Source organism: Sinocyclocheilus rhinocerous, unplaced genomic scaffold (assembly GCF_001515625.1).
Source record: "Sinocyclocheilus rhinocerous isolate Xijiao unplaced genomic scaffold, SAMN03320098_v1.1 scaffold1063, whole genome shotgun sequence".
Taxonomy (NCBI): domain Eukaryota; kingdom Metazoa; phylum Chordata; class Actinopteri; order Cypriniformes; family Cyprinidae; genus Sinocyclocheilus; species Sinocyclocheilus rhinocerous.
In genome coordinates this window covers 583,555-603,893 of record NW_015625586.1, presented here as the reverse complement: position 1 = coordinate 603,893, position 20,339 = coordinate 583,555, and the positions used below count along the sequence as shown (strand labels likewise).

Here is a 20,339-nt window from a genome sequence, read left to right as displayed (position 1 = left end):
GGAGCAGATGTAGAAAAGAATGACTCCTAAGCGATTGAGGTGTTCTGTTGTTGGATGTAATAATGAGCATAGCAGTCGTCATTTACTCCCGACATCTGAGCCGCTGAACTCGCAGTGGCTTACGTTTGTTTCTGAAGGGAATGCGCCCTCGATCGACATAAATGCATCTATGTTCGCGCAAATCATTCGTGATCCAGCTTCACCTACAGAAGAAGTGAGTATAAGGTTTTTTAATGAATCTTTGCAAATCGCCTTTCCTAATAATGTGCTAATTAGCAAGTTTCACGATGAATGCGGCTAAAGTAAACAGTCTCTCTGAGAGCGGCTCGGAAGAGAGGGGCGGGGTCAGCAGAGCTCATTATCATTTAAAGGAAAATGCTACGAAACGGCTTGCTCTGAAAAGAGCTGTTTTTGAGAGGGCATAAAAGGTGTTTTTTACACTACCATTGAGAAATTTTTTGAGAAAGAATCATATCAACTTGTGGAAAATGGGCATCCGATGACCCCTTTAAATACACAAACTTGTATGTGTCAAAAATGCCCATCTTTGCAAGTATCCTCTTAAACACAGTAATTCAGGTCTTAAGTGAAAGCAAACAGCTGAGAAAGAAAACACACGTGTAACAGTACATTGGATCCGGGCAGCTCTTAAAGTGACAGCAGTCTAATATTCCTGCTGTCTGTCATTTATGTTAATCAAACAACAAAATAGAGAAAATCTCTTAAGTGAAAGCAAACAGCTGAGAAAGAAAACAGTGTAATGGTATATTGTATCCGGGCAGCTCTTAAAGTGACAGCAGTCTAATATTCCTGCTGTCTGTCATTTATGTTAATCAAACAACAAAATAGAGAACATCTCTCATTGCTCTTGACTAAATCACTTTTGTAACTTTAATAAGAAGAAATATATATTTAATTTACACAGTGAAGAATATGCAATGTTTTTATTTGATTACTTTATACAGTGTAGCATTTCTTATTTATTTGTTCTGCTGTAGTTTTTTGTCCTATTGCTTGTAATTAGTTTCTTATTAGTTTCCTGGCTGTTTACTTGTCTTCAGTGAGCTTGTTTTATTTATTTATTTATTTATTTATTTATTTTTCAATTAGGCTAATATTAGGTTTTTGTGATATTGACACTGGTGACAAGAATTATGAAATTTCAATGGTATCAAAAATGTTGATATCATAAAGACCTTATTTAAAGCAATAATAACTATATTGTGATATACAGTATATTGTTACAGTGAAATTAACGACTTATATGATATATATGACTTATATGATATATATATATATATGATATATATATATATGATATATATATATATGATATATAATACATATAAATATAAGATTTTGGTCTTATAGCCCACCCCTATTTTGTACATATACATACTTTATCATAATGAAATACAAAATAACATTATGAAATAATAAGTTATCCAGTTGGACAGTCCTTAATTGCGACAATCAAGGTGTTGCTTGCAGTTTCATCATGTTTTCAATTTCAGCATAAGTCAGTTCCATGCTGTGTATACTGTACGTAATGTGATGTTATGTCCTGTGTCAGTATAGTGTGACTGTATTTGTGAGTGTGCGTGTGTTTACCTTCTTTTTGTTTGTTTCTTTTTTTCTGTGCGTGTGCCACTGTATGTGTCTCTGCAGTCAACGACATAACTGGAGGAAAAGGTAAAAATGCCCCGCAATCTCTGACAGCTCCCTAAACCTCTGTGTCTCCCTGCAGCCATTATATCTCCCATTTTACTCTTTAAAATAAAAAATGAACCTGCCGTCCACCCAAACACCCAGTTTAACAGTCTTGAAGTCAGAGACTGAGAAACCTGTACCTCTTTCTCCTATGTGGTTTTGTGTCTATATGTGTTTTCATCCTGTCCGTTGCATTTATGCTCATGTTGATGTGCTAGTGTTGGTTTATTGTTTGAAATATTTAACCTTTCCTGTCTCTCTTTCTTTTTCTGCAGTAAAACAGAGCGCCCCCCATCACTGAGTTTGTTTCCTGGCGGAGATGGCATGGTACGTGGGGGTCCTGGGGGGGCTAGAATGGTTTCGTCAGACATCTGGCATTCCAGCGATCTCAGCAGACCTGTCTACGCCCCTGGCTACCAGGTGTGACAGATATGACTCCGCCCCAAAGCGTCAGGGGAGGAGTCATGATAATCATCATTCTCTCAGCCACGCCCCCTTATGCCTGCTTGTGTCAAGATCAGGTTCATGGGTGGTTTTTTGATGGACACCAGCAGGCCTCCAAGGGTCCATCATTTTGGTTTAGCCGTCCATCCTCTGCCTTGTCCTGTGACGTCTTTGTCTTATTTTAGCCATCTGAAATGAACAGATGTGTTTTAAAAAAGCTGATTTAATGAACTGAATCTCACCTACATGAAGCATCTGTCAGCTGTGCACACATAACTATACATCTGTTCTTTGAAGGAAGAGAAAAAAACGTGATTCTTCACTTCCTGTTTTCCAAATGACTCAAGTCACATGAGTATAAAGCAGTTTGAGTTATGTTTGACAAAGCTTATGTTTTTTTTTATCTGTGGACCTTATATGTTGCCATAGAGTTATTGTAAAGATAAATATCTTGAAACTGGAAGGATGTAGTGGTACTTCACAGATATTTTATTATTTGTAAATGTTTTACATTTGCATGTGTGTATTTGTATTACAATATATTTTTGTACCGTACAAGCCTTGCTAGTAAGTATAAATGTTTATCAATCAAACTAGTCAAAGCGATACCAAATTAGCTAGTTTAGAAGGTTAAGTTTAGAAGTTTAGCAGAGTGTGTTAATTATTAAAATATGTATGTGATATGTTGTTCTCTCTGTGTTAAGGAGGATGGCTCAGATTCAGACTCGGTCGCAGCCACACCCAGCAGCACAGGGAGCAAATCAAACACTCCCACTTCGTCTGTTCCCTCGGCAACAGTTACCCCTCTGAATGATGGGCTGGTATCGGTGGGAGGGTTCGACATGTCCCGGGGGCCGGGCCGCAAGAATGCAAAGCGTCTTAGTAGAAACATGGAGGTGCAGGTCTCTCAGGAAACCAGGAACGTCAGCATTGGTGAGAAAGGAAGAACTGTGACAAAGAATAAACACTGAATAAAAGAACAAAGAAAACTAATGATTGACCGATTAAGTTTTTTTTTAAAGGCAGATGCCAATGCTGATGTTCATCAATATATCGATGTATGTTAACATATTCCCGTTGAAGAGTTTGGGGTCAGCATGATTTTTTTATGTTTTTAAAAGAAGTCTCCTTTGGTTACCAAGGCTGCATTTATTTGAACAAAAATACAGTAAATACAATATCATATTATTTGAAATAGATTTTTCGTAACAATGAAAAGTATTTACAGTCACTTGTACACAGTTTAATGCATCCTTACTGAATAGAAGTATTTTAAATCTTACTGACTCCAAACTTTTAAATGTTTTACAATTTTATTTTATTCTAAACTTTTATATTTTAAAGGAAATTTAAAGATTGTAAATAGCACATCCGCGACATTGTTTCAATAAAATTAATAATTTTAATATTTTTTAGATAATATTTACCACATATTTAATTCATTTTAAATAGTTAAAATTAATCATATAATAATTTGATTATATAGTAATCATATAATGATAACAGTAATTTAACTTGACAAGTAATAAATATTCTCCTTGATTTTGTTCTGTAATCTTGTTATAGTATAGCTGATGCTAATAGGTATCATAAGGTAACATAAAAATATCAGATATCAGCCTTGCTGATAAATTGACCGGCCACTACTGGAAACCCCTCCAGTCACTTTGCATTATAAGTAAAGAAACAATTTGTACCGTTTCATGTGCATCACACATAATGCATTGATTAAATCCAAACATGAGTTGACAATGCCAAATGAAAGCATGAGACATTTGTGTGCATTCTACAGATTGCAGAAGTCAGGAAAATGACTGTCTTCATTTAATTTTCATTTGTGTGTGTGTCTGTAGGTATGGGCAGTAGTGATGAATGGTCAGAGTTTCAGGAAATTATAGACTCAACACCAGAGCTAGATATGTGCTTGGACCCTCGAATCTTTGGAGGAGGAAACAGGTAGACAGATACATATCATTCACACAATTAAATACTGAATAAAAGCACAAAACACCCGATCAATACAAAAAGACCATCAAAGTTAAAGTTCTAAATCATTAAAAAAATGCTGTTTAGAAAGTGGCTTTGTGTAATACAAAGAATTCAGCAAAAAACATTCAAGCTTTGAAGTGAAATAAGGCACAGAAATAATGAGGAAAGCTCTTGTTCCTTTGAAGTCCTTCTCAGGGCATAGTGAATGAGGCATTCGGCATCAACACAGACTCTCTGTACCATGAGATCAAAGACGCCAAGTCGGACATCATCGGTGATGTGGACGCAGGAGCGGAACTTCTCGGTAAGCTTCATCGTTCAAATGATGACCCTTTATTAAACATTTTACCTCTGCAGTTGATTGACAGTTTCTCATAAATGAAGGTTACCTTGGTTTATATGTAACCTGCATTTAAGATCAATGATATTTCATTTTCTGTTTATATTTTAAGTACCATTGCTAAGCGTACAGTGGCTAAGGGCCTTTCTTCCCTACACTTTGAATTGCATGCCTTTTGTCAGGAAGCAACACTGCTGGATATATCCCCAAAGCAAGGTCTTTTGGGATATCATGCTTGCTTCATGGCTGTATCGCCTGCCCCTAAGCACATGTTGGTCTGATGAAGTTATCCTGAGTTGTTTCATTTGAGTAATTCCCGTTATTTATGTTGGCAGTTTTCTGATTTGTTTTGTTTCATTATCAAGGTAGAGCTGTTGATTTGTTTGATCTCAGTGTGAAGGTGGATCTTTCTTTTGATTGGCCGTCTCACTCACTGACCCTTGACCCCTCTCTGTGCTTCCTTCCTGTGTGTGCTTCTCTCGGCCACGCCCCTAGGGGAATTCTCAGGTGTGTATCTGATCACTGATTGGTTGGTATTTTTAGTTCTCATTCTTTTTTGCTCTTCATGACCTTTGCATGGACTTAACATCAACATGAAACACAATTAGTCATATTACTTTAAACACATTAAGCTGTACCTCAGAAACACAACATTAGACTATAGGACAAAAGACTATATAAAACGTTTAAAAATACACTACTGTTCAAACGTTTGGGGCCAGAAGGATTTTTATGTTTTGAAAGAAATTAATACTTTTGTTCATCAAGGAGTTTTAGTTGATTAAAAGTTACAGTGAAGACATTAACAAAAATGCAGATTTCGAATAAATTGAACTTTCTATTCATCAAAAAAATATATCACCACTACCACAAACATTGTAAGCAGCAAAAACATTTTCAGCACTGATAATAATAAGAAATGTTTCTTCACCAAATCAGTATATTAGAATGATTTCTGAAGGATCATGTGACATTAAAGACTGGAGTATGTTGGCTTTGCCACCACAGGAATAAAATGCATTATGATAGAAAACAGTTATTATAAATGGCAATGATATTTCACAATATTGATGTATTACTGTGTTTTTGATCAAATAAATGCAGTCTTGGTGAGCATAAGAGTTATTTTAAAAACCTCAAAATCTTCCTGACCACAAACCTTTGAATGTGTATGTGCATGTCTTTAATAAATAGCTGTTTTGTTAAAGGCAGTCCCTCAAAAATATTATATATTAAAAAATACTTTTTGATGTAATCGTGATAGCTGGTCATTTGTTTTATTGATTTTGCATTATAAAGGAATTATCAGGTGTGTGTGTGTGATGATAAATATCTAACATGTACCTGTCCATTTGTTTTTCACTCTTCTCTTAATCTTTTCTTTTAATTCCATCTCTCTTCATTTCCATCTTCTTATCTTCTTATTTTAATCTTCTCTTCTGTCTTCACATTCATTCCTTTACTCTTTCTGTCATTTGGCTGCCTCCTCCTTCCTCTCCACTTTCCTTCTGTTTCCTCCTCGGCTCTCTGTTTCAGTCCGGGATGATTTCTTTGGTAAGGCTCATAGCCTCCTTTTCCCCCTCGTGTTATTTTCAGTAGGACATTGTGATACGTTCCTTATTTGTAGCTATGCTTTGGTGAGATGTTCTCCTGTGCTTCTGGTCTTCTAATCCTGTTAACTTCGGCTGCTCAGTACTGTGCTTTCGAATGCATGGCTTTACGGCTCATATGAATCATATTACCAAGTCAGTTTGGATGTTCTACAGTTCACTTATCAAGTTAGACTGTGATTATACCCCTTTAGATGTTTTGTAAATAAAACCCTTAAAGGTCATTGTTCAGATATTAGAATGATTTCTGAAGGATCATGTGACATTAAAGACTGGAGTATGTTGGCTTTGCCACCACAGGAATAAAATGCATTATGATAGAAAACAGTTATTATAAATGGCAATGATATTTCACAATATTGATGTATTACTGTGTTTTTGATCAAATAAATGCAGTCTTGGTGAGCATAAGAGTTATTTTAAAAACCTCAAAATCTTCCTGACCACAAACCTTTGAATGTGTATGTGCATGTCTTTAATAAATAGCTGTTTTGTTAAAGGCAGTCCCTCAAAAATATTATATATTAAAAAATACTTTTTGATGTAATCGTGATAGCTGGTCATTTGTTTTATTGATTTTGCATTATAAAGGAATTATCAGGTGTGTGTGTGTGTGTGTGATGATAAATATCTAACATGTACCTGTCCATTTGTTTTTCACTCTTCTCTTAATCTTTTCTTTTAATTCCATCTCTCTTCATTTCCATCTTCTTATCTTCTTATTTTAATCTTCTCTTCTGTCTTCACATTCATTCCTTTACTCTTTCTGTCATTTGGCTGCCTCCTCCTTCCTCTCCACTTTCCTTCTGTTTCCTCCTCGGCTCTCTGTTTCAGTCCGGGATGATTTCTTTGGTAAGGCTCATAGCCTCCTTTTCCCCCTCGTGTTATTTTCAGTAGGACATTGTGATACGTTCCTTATTTGTAGCTATGCTTTGGTGAGATGTTCTCCTGTGCTTCTGGTCTTCTAATCCTGTTAACTTCGGCTGCTCAGTACTGTGCTTTCGAATGCATGGCTTTACGGCTCATATGAATCATATTACCAAGTCAGTTTGGATGTTCTACAGTTCACTTATCAAGTTAGACTGTGATTATACCCCTTTAGATGTTTTGTAAATAAAACCCTTAAAGGTCATTGTTCAGTGTCACAATAAAGAGGAGATTTCACTGACTTAGTATTAAATAGCTACGGAAGTAATAAAATGTACTGGAATTCTTTGTGATTGTGGTGTAATTTCAAACAATCGTGGTGTAGTTTTGAATCAGCTGTCCCTTAGTCTGTTTATCTGAGACTTGGAAAGAGTTCATGGTGGTCTTTGCTCCTGCTAACACTCTATATCCCACAGGTATGGGGAAAGAGGTGGAAAATCTACTAACAGAGAACAAACAACTACTGGAGACCAAGTAAGACAGAAAGACAGACAGAATGTGTGTTTATTTGCCCGTGTATATATGCGTCTTCATGCTCTAACGGAGTCATTTGATGTCTGTAGGAATGCCCTGAATATTGTGAAGAATGACCTGATTGCTAAAGTTGATGAGCTGTCGAGTGAACAGGAAGTTCTCCGGGAAGAGCTGGAAACAGTGAAACAGTCCAAGAGCAAAGTGGACCAGAGAGTGAAAGAACTGGAGGAGGATCTAAAGAGGTCTGGATCTTTAGCCCATGTTTGTTTCCACTGAATTTTTCTGTCTCAACATTGACGTTTATTGACAGATTTTAAGATTGGTCCTTAAAAACTGTTTTAACCGTTAAATGCATACCTCAGGTCTTTAGTGACCCGGGACGTCATTCACAACCCTCTCCCTCCTTCATTTTTTAAAGTTAGACATCAACATTCTTAGTATTCCTCAATCTATTAATTATAAACAATATAACAAGAAAAAAATTATAAAAGAATATCTGTTTTCTGATTAATTCTTTTGTAAAAAATGTATGCCAGAATCAGAATTTAAGCGAATATCATTTGTTATTTTAATGAGCGCTGTCTCTGTGCTGTGATGCGGTCGGAAACCAGATTGAAAATTTGTCCAGGTATTTGTCCAGGTATCCATTTGAGTTTAAGTATATGTTCAGCTGATTAAAGAGTGCGAGTGTTGTTTAAGTCACTGTTTATAAGATTTGAGAAGAATGACTGTCTAGCTTTGCCTAGTTCCACATTGAAAGCACAAAGGCTGTCTTTCGTGGTATTAAGTCAGTCCCAAAGAGTTTTTAGTTTTAGTGTTTGTGCTAGAAATGTGTTGTTTGAGCACTGTGCTGATCTGCTGAAGTAAAAATCTTAGAAAAATCAGAGAAAAGTACAGAAATAGGAAGCAAAGTGCAGAGCAGTAAGCAAGAACGTCCGAATGGTAGCGAAGCCGGAAGCAGGGTCGCTAGCAACCCTAAGTATGTAATAGTGAAAGTAAGTTTTTCCTGCTCAACAATAATTAAATATCTGATGACTCAATAAGTGCAATTCACCTTTATTCCCCAAAGTGCCACTGTTTGGTAGACAACAATGATGTGATGTTCCACTCATAATTACTGCAGGCATAAAACAAATAATATCATCTGCAAAAATTGCACTGGCTTGAATGGCTTCTACTGCAGAGCAATTACTGAACGCAATGAAATATGAGTGTCACTGTCATTTGATGCTGGATGTGGTGAATAGCGATCAAAATTTTGTTTTTGAAGATGTTGAAAATGAGAGTTTTGAGAATATGGTTGAGATCACGAATATGAGGCAGATGCTGAATGAACTGGGGAAATGCACAGTGAGGGTATAATCGTCTGCTCAAATCGAACCCTTCCAAGTTTAAAAAGGTAACAAAATATGCTTTATTTTATTCTTTTGTAATTGTTATTAAAATATCAGGAGAGTCCTGCCACCACTCCTCCCTAATATTTGATTATTACTGCTGCACTCCATTACATGTCACTTTCTGTGTTGTTAGGATAACAAAATCGTGAAAAAGTCATTTTTAGGCTGGTCTGCCTCAGTGCTCTAACATCTTGTTTATCATTTATGTGATTTATGTATTTTGCAACTGAATGAGACAAGACAAGAAACATTTACAGAGCCTTTGTTGTGAATGTGTGCATATTTCAAAATAAAAATATTATTTACGGCCTATTCAAACTACCACTATCATGAGTTTAATCTAGGACTTGTTTTAGGGGCCTTTCGCACAAAATGCGTTTTTGAGTTTTGCAAAAAACATAAGACGTGTAACAGTGAAATGGGCAGAAAATGCAAGGTTTCACGTCTTTTAAAAGTTATATATTTCAGTTTCTATAACGCCGTGTCATGTGTGAGTCACCGGAAAATATGTGACATTTGAGCACAATGGTCAAACGTGTCCATTTAGCACATGCTTACACAGACAATAGACAAAGCAGAGCAGTGGAATGCAAAAACATGTTCTGTGTGTCCGAAAGTGTCTTTTTAAGAGTCACTGTGACTCCAATCTAATTAAAGTCTGAATGTCTCCCTTTGATTAAAGGTTGAGAGCTGAAGCTTTAGGAGCATCTCAGGACTCTAAAGATGAGGGTGTGGAGGATGTAAGTCAAACACTTCAGTCTCATTTCAAACACTCCTTTTTCTGCTCCAAAAAGTAGTGAGCTGCCTCACTGATGTGAATAGGTAGTAACTTTAATCATGTTTTCTCCAAAAACACCTTGTTTTCGCTCAGATCAGTGACAGCATGGTATATCCCAGAATGCACTGTGATGAGCTCAGTGAAAAAATCATGCTTACTAGGTTTTGGAACAGAGCTCTAAAATCTCAAATACCCAAAAAATGTTTTTTTTTTCTTACATTATTAATAATATTAAAACCATTTATGACCTTTAAAGTGAGAATTTAAATGTATTACATTAAATCAAGTTGTAAACACAGTCAGTGGTTGGATATGAGAAATTGTACTACCAGTCACTTCTACAGGCTTTGCTTTTTTAATTAAATTGCTATGCGCAGTAAACCTTTAACCTTTTCGCAATGCTTTAGGAACCTCATATTTGATGCTGTGAAATGCTGAAGGCCTGATGCACTAACCTCTGCTTCACTGCTGCCGTGTTTTGTGGTGCTGCTCTGTTCTGTGTGGCTCTGTGGTGCAGTACTCATCTCCACTGCAGGACGATGTGGCCATGACGCAGAGACGACGGTTCACACGTGTAGAGATGGCCCGCGTGCTGATGGAGCGCAACCAGTACAAGGAGAGACTGATGGAGCTTCAGGAGGCTGTGCGCTGGACCGAGATGATCAGGTGAGGGAGAAGCAGACACAGACATCCAAATCAACTCTCATTCAGACACTTACTTTTATCTGGCATCAAAGCATGTAAACAAAATCTCAGACATTTGCACATCTAAATGACTTTATCAATACAATTCTCATAAAAACATGGTCGATAGGGAGTAAAAATGCATTAATGCTTTGTAATGTAACATAAAATGTTACAAAACACCCTAATGTACGTAACTGATTACATACACAGCACAACTATTTTTAACATTGATAATTATAAGAAATGTTTCCCGAATGCCAAATCAGCATATTATAATGATTTCTGAAGAATCATGTGACACTGAAGACTGGCGTAATAATGCTGAACATTCAGCTTTGCATCACAGAAACAAATTACATGTACAGTTATTGTAATAATATTTCACGGTAATGTGTTTCTGATCAAATAAATGCAGCTTTGGTGAGCATAAGATACTTATTTCAAAAATATTAAATAATCATACCAACCCCAAACTTTGATTTGATTTGTAGTGTAAAACAAAAAAAATAGATGCATCATGCAGGGACTTCTGGGAATATGCTTTTACTGTCCTTTTACATAGTTTTTTATTTATTTAAAGAAATCTTTTTAACAATAATTTACTTTAAAAGCACATGTATTTTCCTGTTGAGTACTAAATTAATTGTAAGTTCCAAACATTTACAGTAAAATTATACATAATGCAGTGTTCGATTTACAGTTTTCAATGTTTTTTAGTAAGGTAACTTATAGTTAACCAATAAATAGGTTTTTACTGTAGCATTTTTACAGTCTTATGTAAAATAAATTATCGATTTTTCTTTTATGCCAAAAATCATTAAGATATTAAGTAAGGATCATGATATATATATATATATATATATATATACATACATATGTGTGTGTGTGTGATGTATATATATTATACAATGCAGACTTCATTTTCTGTTTATCCATTTCATTCCACAGGGCATCTCGAGAGAGTCCTCCTCTACCAGAGAAGAAGAAGTCCATAATCTGGCAGTTGTGAGTATTACAGCGGTTTTAGACATTTTGTCTTTGTGTTTAACTCTTAAATCAGTATGTAAGGAAAATCATGGGTTTGATTTCACACAGCTGAAATATCTTAATGATGTTAAAACAGTTTTAGCACTAATTTTATCATTTGCATTTTATCTGTTTTCCTGTTCCTTTTCCTACTCACTTTGCTCTTTGTCTCTCTCCAGCTTTGCACGTCTTTTTAGCTCATCTGCGAGTCCTCCTCCAGTGAAACGGCCGTACACCAGTGTCAACATTCACTACAAGTCTCCCTCTCCTGCTGGCTACAACCAGAGACGCTCCCAAACCATGTGCCAGATCTCCACCTCCAGCTGCATACTGGAGTTCATGCCTGAAGAGTGAGAGGAAACATGCATACCTGACTGTGTCTTTGTCCCATCTGTCCCCACATCCTCATCCACACATTGTAGCTGTCTGTTTGTCCTCTGTCCCCCCAAGTCTACTCTCTCTTTCTTCTGCTCAGGCAAGCTGACTCCTGCTAAATGCTGTGTGCTAATGCTGCATTTGACTGTTAGCTGCTGCACACTCACGCACACGTTTACTTACAGGAGCAGTTATCCAAGGAAATATCATAGACTTCTATTGCTTTAAATAAAACTAATAATAAAAACTATTTCTACTGATTAATTCTAGCATTATCTCTAAAACAAAACTTGAATTTTTTGAATTTTTGGCATTTATTTAATAATTACTTAATTTAGGTTGTGGGGTTTAGTTCTCAGGGAACATGCATAATGATATTAATAACTGTATTTTTAATTCGCTTTTATTTTTTTACTTTCAGTTTTCATTTTAATTTTAGTTAAGTTAAGTTTTAGTTTGTGCTTTTTGCTTATTATATTTCTTTTTAGTTTCATTTTTATTTTAGTTTAGTTTCTGTATTTTTAGTACTTCAACTTATATTATTTCAGTTAGTTGCAAAGGCAACATTTCTATTTTTCATTTAGTTTTTTGTGTTAGGTTTTTTAAGTTTTTCATCTAATAAAAATGTTTAATTTTATTTCAGCTTGATGAAAATGATTTTTAATAGTTTTAGTAAAGAATAGCAACACTGCTGCCAAATGAATAAATGTAAATGTTTTATGCATTCATTATGTCTTATTTGTCAGAACATTTTAAAACATCAGTTCACATCAACATATACATATCAAATGTTCTTTTTTAAATCTGTTTGCCTCGCCCTCCATTAGCATTAAATAGCATCTGCCAAAATCATAAATGTAAATGAAATATAACATTTTCACCTCACGCAGTGTGTCTGGCATTTCTTTTTGGCCTCGGCTGGCTGGCTGGTTCTCTCGCTCTTTCGCTGACTGCTCCCTCTCTCTTTCTCTTCGCCCTGTTAGACTGCCCAGTAACGGTGTTGCGTCTCTCCTCAGCGATTCTGCGCTCTGTACTCGCAGAGAGCAGCGTCGAGAGCAGTACCGACAGGTGCGCGAGCACATGCGCCGGAAGGACGGCCCCATGCAGACCTGTGGCTGGAGTGTCCCGTCCCGATTGAAACAGGTATCTGCTCCTATCTTGACCCTTGACCCCTGATCTCTCTAAGCAGATTATCTCCACATAGAGACCGAAGTGGCTCTGTTTTGTCAGCAAGTCAAATACAAGAGAAAAAAATAAATAAAGATGGACCCAAATGCCCAAAGGGGCGTGTCTTAGTTTAGCTCCTCCCAATATAAGCAAAGGCATCTGAGTTTATGTGAGGTGATGAATTGCTTGTTGAAGATGTGCAAGAGCAGTTTAGTGAAAAATAAAAATAGTTTAAAAAAATGAATTAGCTACACTACAAGATACTGACAAAAAGTGGCAAAGTATGTAACAGTATCAGATAGTTATAAGATAAATATACAGGTAAAGTCTGCAGATAGAGAGCTTTCATCTACCATAAAAACTATATATTATGGTGAAACTTGTGAATCTAGAAAAAGTAAATAAAATTGTGATGAACAGAATTTCACGTAATATTTCACAAGAAAAATGCAAGGGTTAAAAGGATAGTGTCAATGATAGTGTTATTAATTAAAACTAAAACTATTCAAATGTTTTTTGTTAATTTAAATAAAGCAATTATATATATATATGTAGTATAAATGTTTTAGAATTTTTTTATAAAAGACAAAAATTAGAAATGTTGCCTTGGCAACTAACTAAAATGAAATAAGTTTAAATAATTAAGCTGAAGCACTGAACTGACTACAATGAAAAAATAAAATTAGAGAAATTAAGAAATTATAGGTACATTTAAATATAAAATTGTAAATTTTTCTAAAAAAAAGACAAAAACAACCAAATTTAAACAAATTCTTGAGTTGAATTACTGAAATAAATGAACTTTTCCACGACATTCTAATTTATTGAGATGCACCTGTAGTATAAATGTTTTAGATTTTTTTTTTATAAAAGACAAAAATTAGAAATGTTGCCTTGGCAACTAAAATGAAATAAGTTTAAATAATTAAGCTGAAGCACTGAACTGACTATATTGAAAAAATAAAATTAGAGAAATTAAGAAATTATAGGTACATTTAAATATAAAATTTTACATTTTTCTAAAAAAAAAAGAAGACAAAAACAACAAAATTGAAACAAATTCAAATTAATATATATATATATAAATTGTTTTTCAATTGTATTTGCACTGTGATTTGTTAATTTTATCAGATAATTGCTTATTTACATGAACTGTGCAAATAAACTGTTTAGAGAAAATCATTTAGGCTTCCCAACACTATATATGAGTGACAGAAAAGTGAGCGTTTGCTCACTGTCTTTGCATATTTTTCTGTAAAGCTGAAGACCGTAAAATACAATGATTTAGCGCTTTGTCCCGCTAACAACTTTTAACTATTATAATTGGTTTAACATGTTCGGTGCCACATCGTCCATCTGAATTCTTGCTAAGTGGTAACCAGTGGTAACACTGGTTAGTCTGGAATTGTTTGTTGTTTTATGGAACTAGTTGACTAGTCCCCATTGTGCTGGTTTCTGGAGTGGCAACAGTGTTAGGGTTGCCACGGTGACAGTGTGTTTGTCAGGGTTGCCGTGGTGACAGTGTCGCCGTGGCTCTAACTGTGATCTCCTACAGAATGGCTCGCAGGCGGACAGTGCTCAAGATGCCACAGCGAAGAGGACGCAGGCAAGTCTGAGCGGCAGAGGACCAGCATGCACCTCTCCCACCCCCTGTCCCTTTAACTCCCGGCCCTAACCTGACTCAGCCTCAGTCAGCAAATCATAACGTAGTAGACGCAGCAGAAAGCTGACATAGCAGAAAATAATGTCTCTGCTAAGTTGAATATATCTTTAACAATGAAACCTCTGGTGTTTTATAGCCATCGCCATGCTTTCCTGTTGTTCCGCTAACACTATCAGGTTAACACATTATTTACTGCATTTTAGACATTTGGCCTATTTTACAGTCGCTTACAACCTACATTGATATAAGTCGTATGCCAGTCATCATAATTTATATGTCAGCGTTGTTGCAAGACAGCCTGAAATGCAAATGTAGTACCATGAAAGTGTAATTCAAATACAGTGGTACGTGAATATGGTAATCAATCAGCGCTTGATATGCAATAGTATATTGGAGTACCATAGTATAACCATCTGATACCACTACTGTACCATGGTATCACCTGAATACGGTTTTGTAAGAGAAACTTTCAATGATTTCGACTAAATAGGACAACACTTTTTGTAATAGTACTATATTGTGTGAAAAGGCAACCGTTCTGCTAAATTTCAGCTTAATTTTAACTTTAAAAAAAAGTCACATTAAATTGTTAAAAAACCCTAAAATTTAAAAAGGTCATATATGTCATATGTTCTGATTTCATGTAATAGGAAGCAGGTTTAATACATATATTTCTTTCCATTCAACATTTTTTATATTGATTAGCTAAGTAATGCAATGGGCATAGTTGATTACTATTACAATTTAATTTTAAAACTTAGTTTGGTCCCTTTTATATATATATATTTTTTTTTCAGAAAGCTGACATAGCAGAAAATAATGTCTCTGCTAAGTTGAATATATCTTTAACAATGAAACCTCTGGTGTTTTATAGCCATCGCCATGCTTTCCTGTTGTTCCGCTAACACTATCAGGTTAACACATTATTTACTGCATTTTAGACATTTGGCCTATTTTACAGTCGCTTACAACCTACATTGATATAAGTCGTATGCCAGTCATCATAATTTATATGTCAGCGTTGTTGCAAGACAGCCTGAAATGCAAATGTAGTACCATGAAAGTGTAATTCAAATACAGTGGTACGTGAATATGGTAATCAATCAGCGCTTGATATGCAATAGTATATTGGAGTACCATAGTATAACCATCTGATACCACTACTGTACCATGGTATCACCTGAATACGGTTTTGTAAGAGAAACTTTCAATGATTTCGACTAAATAGGACAACACTTTTTGTAATAGTACTATATTGTGTGAAAAGGCAACCGTTCTGCTAAATTTCAGCTTAATTTTAACTTTAAAAAAAAGTCACATTAAATTGTTAAAAAACCCTAAAATTTAAAAAGGTCATATATGTCATATGTTCTGATTTCATGTAATAGGAAGCAGGTTTAATACATATATTTCTTTCCATTCAACATTTTTTATATTGATTAGCTAAGTAATGCAATGGGCATAGTTGATTACTATTACAATTTAATTTTAAAACTTAGTTTGGTCCCTTTTATATATTTTTTTTAAAGCTGTACTTGCAAAATATATAATATTCTTGAAATAAAAGGCCACTTAGGTGAACTAAAAGAAAATACACTTTCATGACTGTTTCTGAACACACTTAAGTAATCTTATAAAACAATATTAAAAAGTTTTACTTTAAAGTATTGCAACTTCATCATTATAAATATGGAATTGCAAATATATTTAAATGACAGGTTTCAATAGAATTTATATTTAAGCATATTTACCATATAGTTTGTAGTTTATCATACCTGCTTGTCAGTACATTTGTCAGTATAGTTTAACCCTATTTCAAAAACCATAAACAGTGTGAATTAAAAGTATGTTAAAGTGTACTTCTTTATCACAAGGGTTGCCTTTTTAAAGATAGTAAAGATAGATGGTTATTCAGATCTAGTATGTACGCAGAACTCTGATCTAACAGTTTCAAACAAATTCCAGATGTCTAAAATGTAACGAAAGCTCATTTTAATATAATCACAATTTAATATTTCATTCTATACAGGCAACATAGTCTTAGATGAAAGTAAATTAATTCAGATGGTAAGAAATACTATCTTGTCAGTGTTGTGTAACATGATATATGCTGGTCCGTATCAAACCGTCCTCCATCTTAGAAACACTTGAATCATGATTTGCTGCTCTCTCTGTCTCTCGGTGGCATTTGCTGACTATACAGTAGATTGACTCCTGTCATTGCGCATGCGTCTGCCTTGTAACCCTCTAACAGACTTTTATCTGCTGCTGCTCTGGTTTGCAGTTCTTGGTTTCCCCTTTCTCTGTCTGCCCTGGATCAAGGCAATCTTAACCAGGGCATGATGGGAGCTCTGAGTATGACTTGTAGTGTGTGACAGTGACCTTATTGACAAAGGCCTCTTCCTGTGTCCTCACAGGCCAATGAGAAGGAGGATAATCGCATGAAAAATGTCCCTGTGCCAGTGTACTGCCGCCCTCTGGTGGAGAAAGACCCCAACAGGAAGGTAAAGGATACACACAGGCTTACAGGGTGTTTGTTTTGAGGGTTTGAAGTTATGAACTTGGACTCTTGTTCTTCAGCTATGGTGTGCTGCTGGTGTGGATCTCACTGGCTGGAAGACACCCAATCAGGAGACTGCAGCTGTGAAGCCCTCCAATGGCTCAGATCCTTTGACTGGTGAAGGTGAAGGCACAGACAGCAAGAGTGAGCAGAGCTCACCAGAGAAAAAGAAGGTAAACGGCTTTTTAAAAAAACAAGAATAAAACACATGAAATTACATGGGGGGAAAAACAACACTTTTGGGAGAGATGTTCAAAGTAAAGTAAAAAAATTTTTTTTAAAGAAATTACTACTTTTATTCAAGGATGCATTAAATTTATCAAAAGCGACAGTTTGTTTTCTGAATGTTTTATAATGTGACAAAACTTTTATTTAAAAAATGCAGTTATTTTGAACTTTCTATTCATCAAAGCATCCTCAAGAAAGTAACATCCTCAACAAAAAATAATAAGCAGCAACATTTTTAACATCGATAATAAGAAATGGTTATTGTGTATCAAATCAGTATATTAGAATGACATCTGAAGGATCATGTGACAGAAGACTGGAGTAATGATTGATGAAAATTCAGCCTTGCCTTCACAGGAATAAATTATTTTAAATAATTGTTTACATATAATAAATATACTAATAATCAATATATATATATATATATATATATATATACTAAATAATTTATTAAATAAAGTAAATATACTCATTTTAAAGTGTATTACAATAGAATTTTTTTTTAAATTTCAATAATATTTCACAATTTTACTATTTTTGTTTATAAAATAAATGCAGTTTAGGTGATTATAAGAGACTTCTTTCAGAAAAAGAAAAAAATGTACATACTCCAAACCTTAGTTTGAACAGCAGTGTAAATACACAGACACACAGTGGGAAAAGTCTGAGAAATTCAGGAAGCCTGAGTCCATGTCAAACTTTTTTAATTCCAATCAAATTTAAACCTGGAAAAAGCAGAAAATTATTTTGCAGCGAAATTTATAGTAAAGAATGTAAAGAAATTCTGTGATGTAAAATGAATACAATTATTTACAGTTCTACACATTTGCTAGGTTTCTAATAAAATAAGCAAATTTATGACACTGATTAAAGCAAAGGGGAGACAAACCAAATACTAAGAAATTCTCAAATTTTTGCTGATTTTTTAGTGAAACGGTTTACTCGATTTATGCTTATAATAACATTTCAGTCATTTTTTTAAAATTACTTTTTAAAGTCATTTAATTGTTTTTTAAATTCACTAGTCACTAGATCAAAAGGGGTCATAGACTTTTGGACCTCACTGTACATCTTTTACATTTTACTGCTTCCCTTTCTTTCTTTAAGTAAGTAAATGCTGGAAGTGAACATCATAATTATAATTTGAATGAACCTGCATCTAAACATTAGTATTTCTTCCTCTTTTAGCCTAAAGAGCTGCTCGAGACCGACTCCATGAGCAGCCGCGTGTGGATACTGACCAGCACTCATTCAGCCAGTAAAGTGGTCATTATCGACGCAAACCAGCCCTGCTCACTGGTCGACCAGTTTAATGTGTGTAATGCCCATGTGCTGTGCATCTCCAGTGTACCAGGTCTGTGTGGTGCTATATACAAACAACCACACTCTCAACTGTAACTGACACTGTAGAAGATGTGTTAACCCTCACTTGTACCCTTCGTGTGTGTAGCGGCCAGTGAGAGTGATTACCCAGCAGGTGAGATATTTCTGGAGCAGCAGGCTGGAGATGGGCCTTCAGAGGAGAAGGGTGGAGTGGAGGGCATGCTGGCGGGGATCACCATCGTGGGCTGTGCCACTAACTGCAGCGTAGTGCGCAGCAACTGCTCGTCTCGCACCGACACACCCGTGCAGGACCGAAGCCAAGGTCAGCAAACTGACTGAAAACGTATGTTAGGCATCTTTGAGACCACATAGTGGGCGTCTTATGTTTTGTGTTTAGCTCCTACAGCTCCAGTGTGCAGAAGCCTAGCAGTGTCACAGTCTGCGGAGGAAGCCACAGAAGCCATTGAGGTGTCCGAGGAGGCAGGGCCTAATGAGAATGAGGAGAGCACACTCGGACCTTTCACCGAGCATGTCTTTACTGACAACACACACAGGTGTCTCACATATAGCCTAGTGAACCACAAAAAAGAACTTTAGATCATAAAGTGCCTACCAGATGCTTTCATAAAAGTTTATGAAAGCTTTTTGCCGTTTTCTAAACCAATCCTCTTTTTCTCACTGCAAAAGGACGGTATGCTATTTGCTGAATACTTTAGGAAATGGTGTAGGCAAGTGTGTTGAATTGAAATGGTCTGCTCTGTGCGTTGTGCCATCAGTGAGGCAGGTGTGCCGAAGGAGCAAGTGACATCAGCCCCCACAGACTCAGAAGAGGCAGGAGACGACCGGGCAGGAACAAGTGCTGCCCCGACCATGTGGCTGGGAGCCCAAAACGGCTGGTCGGTATCATATTTTCAGTTGCATTTTCACATTCTAAATTCTCAATTCTATCTCAAATGGGGTGGGCGATAAACCAGTAGACACGATTAACTGATAGAAATTTGTCAACCAGTAGAGATTTTGGACTATCGTCTCTATCGCGCCGGTTACATGCACATGTGACATTGCTGTGCTACGTGGTCACGAAAACATCGTTTGCAAGTGATTTTAAGCCGCAATCTATTGAAACGCAATCAGCAGCGAAAGAGAACTCAAGCAGTCTGAGAGAGTGTTGTCAGAGAGGCGCGCACGTGAAGACGGTGTTCATGGAGCGCGGGAGTACTGAACAGAGTTATTTTTGACTCTTTATAGTCCTTGAAAGGTTAAATACACACACTTGTATGTGTCAAAATGCCTGTCTTTGCAAGAATCCTCTTAAACACCGTAATTCAGGTCTTAAGTGAAAGCAAACAGCTGAGAAAGAAAACACATGTGTAACAGTACATTGGATCCGGGCAGCTCTTAAAGTGACAGCAGTCTAATATTCCTGCTGTCTATCATTCATGTTAAGGGGGTGGTTGATTGCGATTTCACTTTTTTAATGTTAGTTAGTGTGTAATGTTGCTGTTTGATCATAAACAATATCTGCAAAGTTACGAAGCTGAAAGTTCAATGCAAACGGAGATATCTTTTAAAATTCTGGCGGTTTAATGCCTACAAAAACGGCTGGTAGGGACTACGAGTTACTTCCCGGGTTCGTGACAT

The 20,339-nt window shown here is 35.9% G+C and overlaps 1 protein-coding gene across 12 annotated transcripts in view; it reads left to right on the top strand.

Annotated features, from left to right (window-relative positions):
• mapk8ip3 (mitogen-activated protein kinase 8 interacting protein 3) overlaps positions 1-20,339 on the top strand; it is a 32,860-nt gene that overhangs the window by 7,079 nt on the left and 5,442 nt on the right. For 3 of the 12 annotated variants that reach the window (XM_016570796.1, XM_016570758.1, XM_016570833.1), the window contains exons 5-25: positions 1,669-1,692; positions 1,986-2,130; positions 2,859-3,087; positions 4,008-4,110; positions 4,329-4,447; positions 4,979-4,990; positions 6,020-6,037; positions 7,437-7,494; positions 7,584-7,736; positions 9,574-9,631; positions 10,187-10,335; positions 11,305-11,361; positions 11,562-11,732; positions 12,741-12,900; positions 14,480-14,530; positions 17,005-17,091; positions 17,168-17,320; positions 18,564-18,729; positions 18,826-19,020; positions 19,096-19,252; positions 19,475-19,594. In XM_016570796.1, the coding sequence (XP_016426282.1) occupies positions 1,669-1,692; positions 1,986-2,130; positions 2,859-3,087; positions 4,008-4,110; positions 4,329-4,447; positions 4,979-4,990; positions 6,020-6,037; positions 7,437-7,494; positions 7,584-7,736; positions 9,574-9,631; positions 10,187-10,335; positions 11,305-11,361; positions 11,562-11,732; positions 12,741-12,900; positions 14,480-14,530; positions 17,005-17,091; positions 17,168-17,320; positions 18,564-18,729; positions 18,826-19,020; positions 19,096-19,252; positions 19,475-19,594 (2,385 nt within the window). Of the gene's footprint in view, positions 1-1,668; positions 1,693-1,985; positions 2,131-2,858; positions 3,088-4,007; positions 4,111-4,328; positions 4,448-4,978; positions 4,991-6,019; positions 6,038-6,927; positions 6,946-7,436; positions 7,495-7,583; positions 7,737-9,573; positions 9,632-10,186; positions 10,336-11,304; positions 11,362-11,561; positions 11,733-12,740; positions 12,901-14,479; positions 14,531-17,004; positions 17,092-17,167; positions 17,321-18,563; positions 18,730-18,825; positions 19,021-19,095; positions 19,253-19,474; positions 19,595-20,339 lie in introns of all 12 variants that reach the window. The other 9 variants (XM_016570763.1, XM_016570789.1, XM_016570826.1 and 6 more) reach the window with 9 other exon arrangements.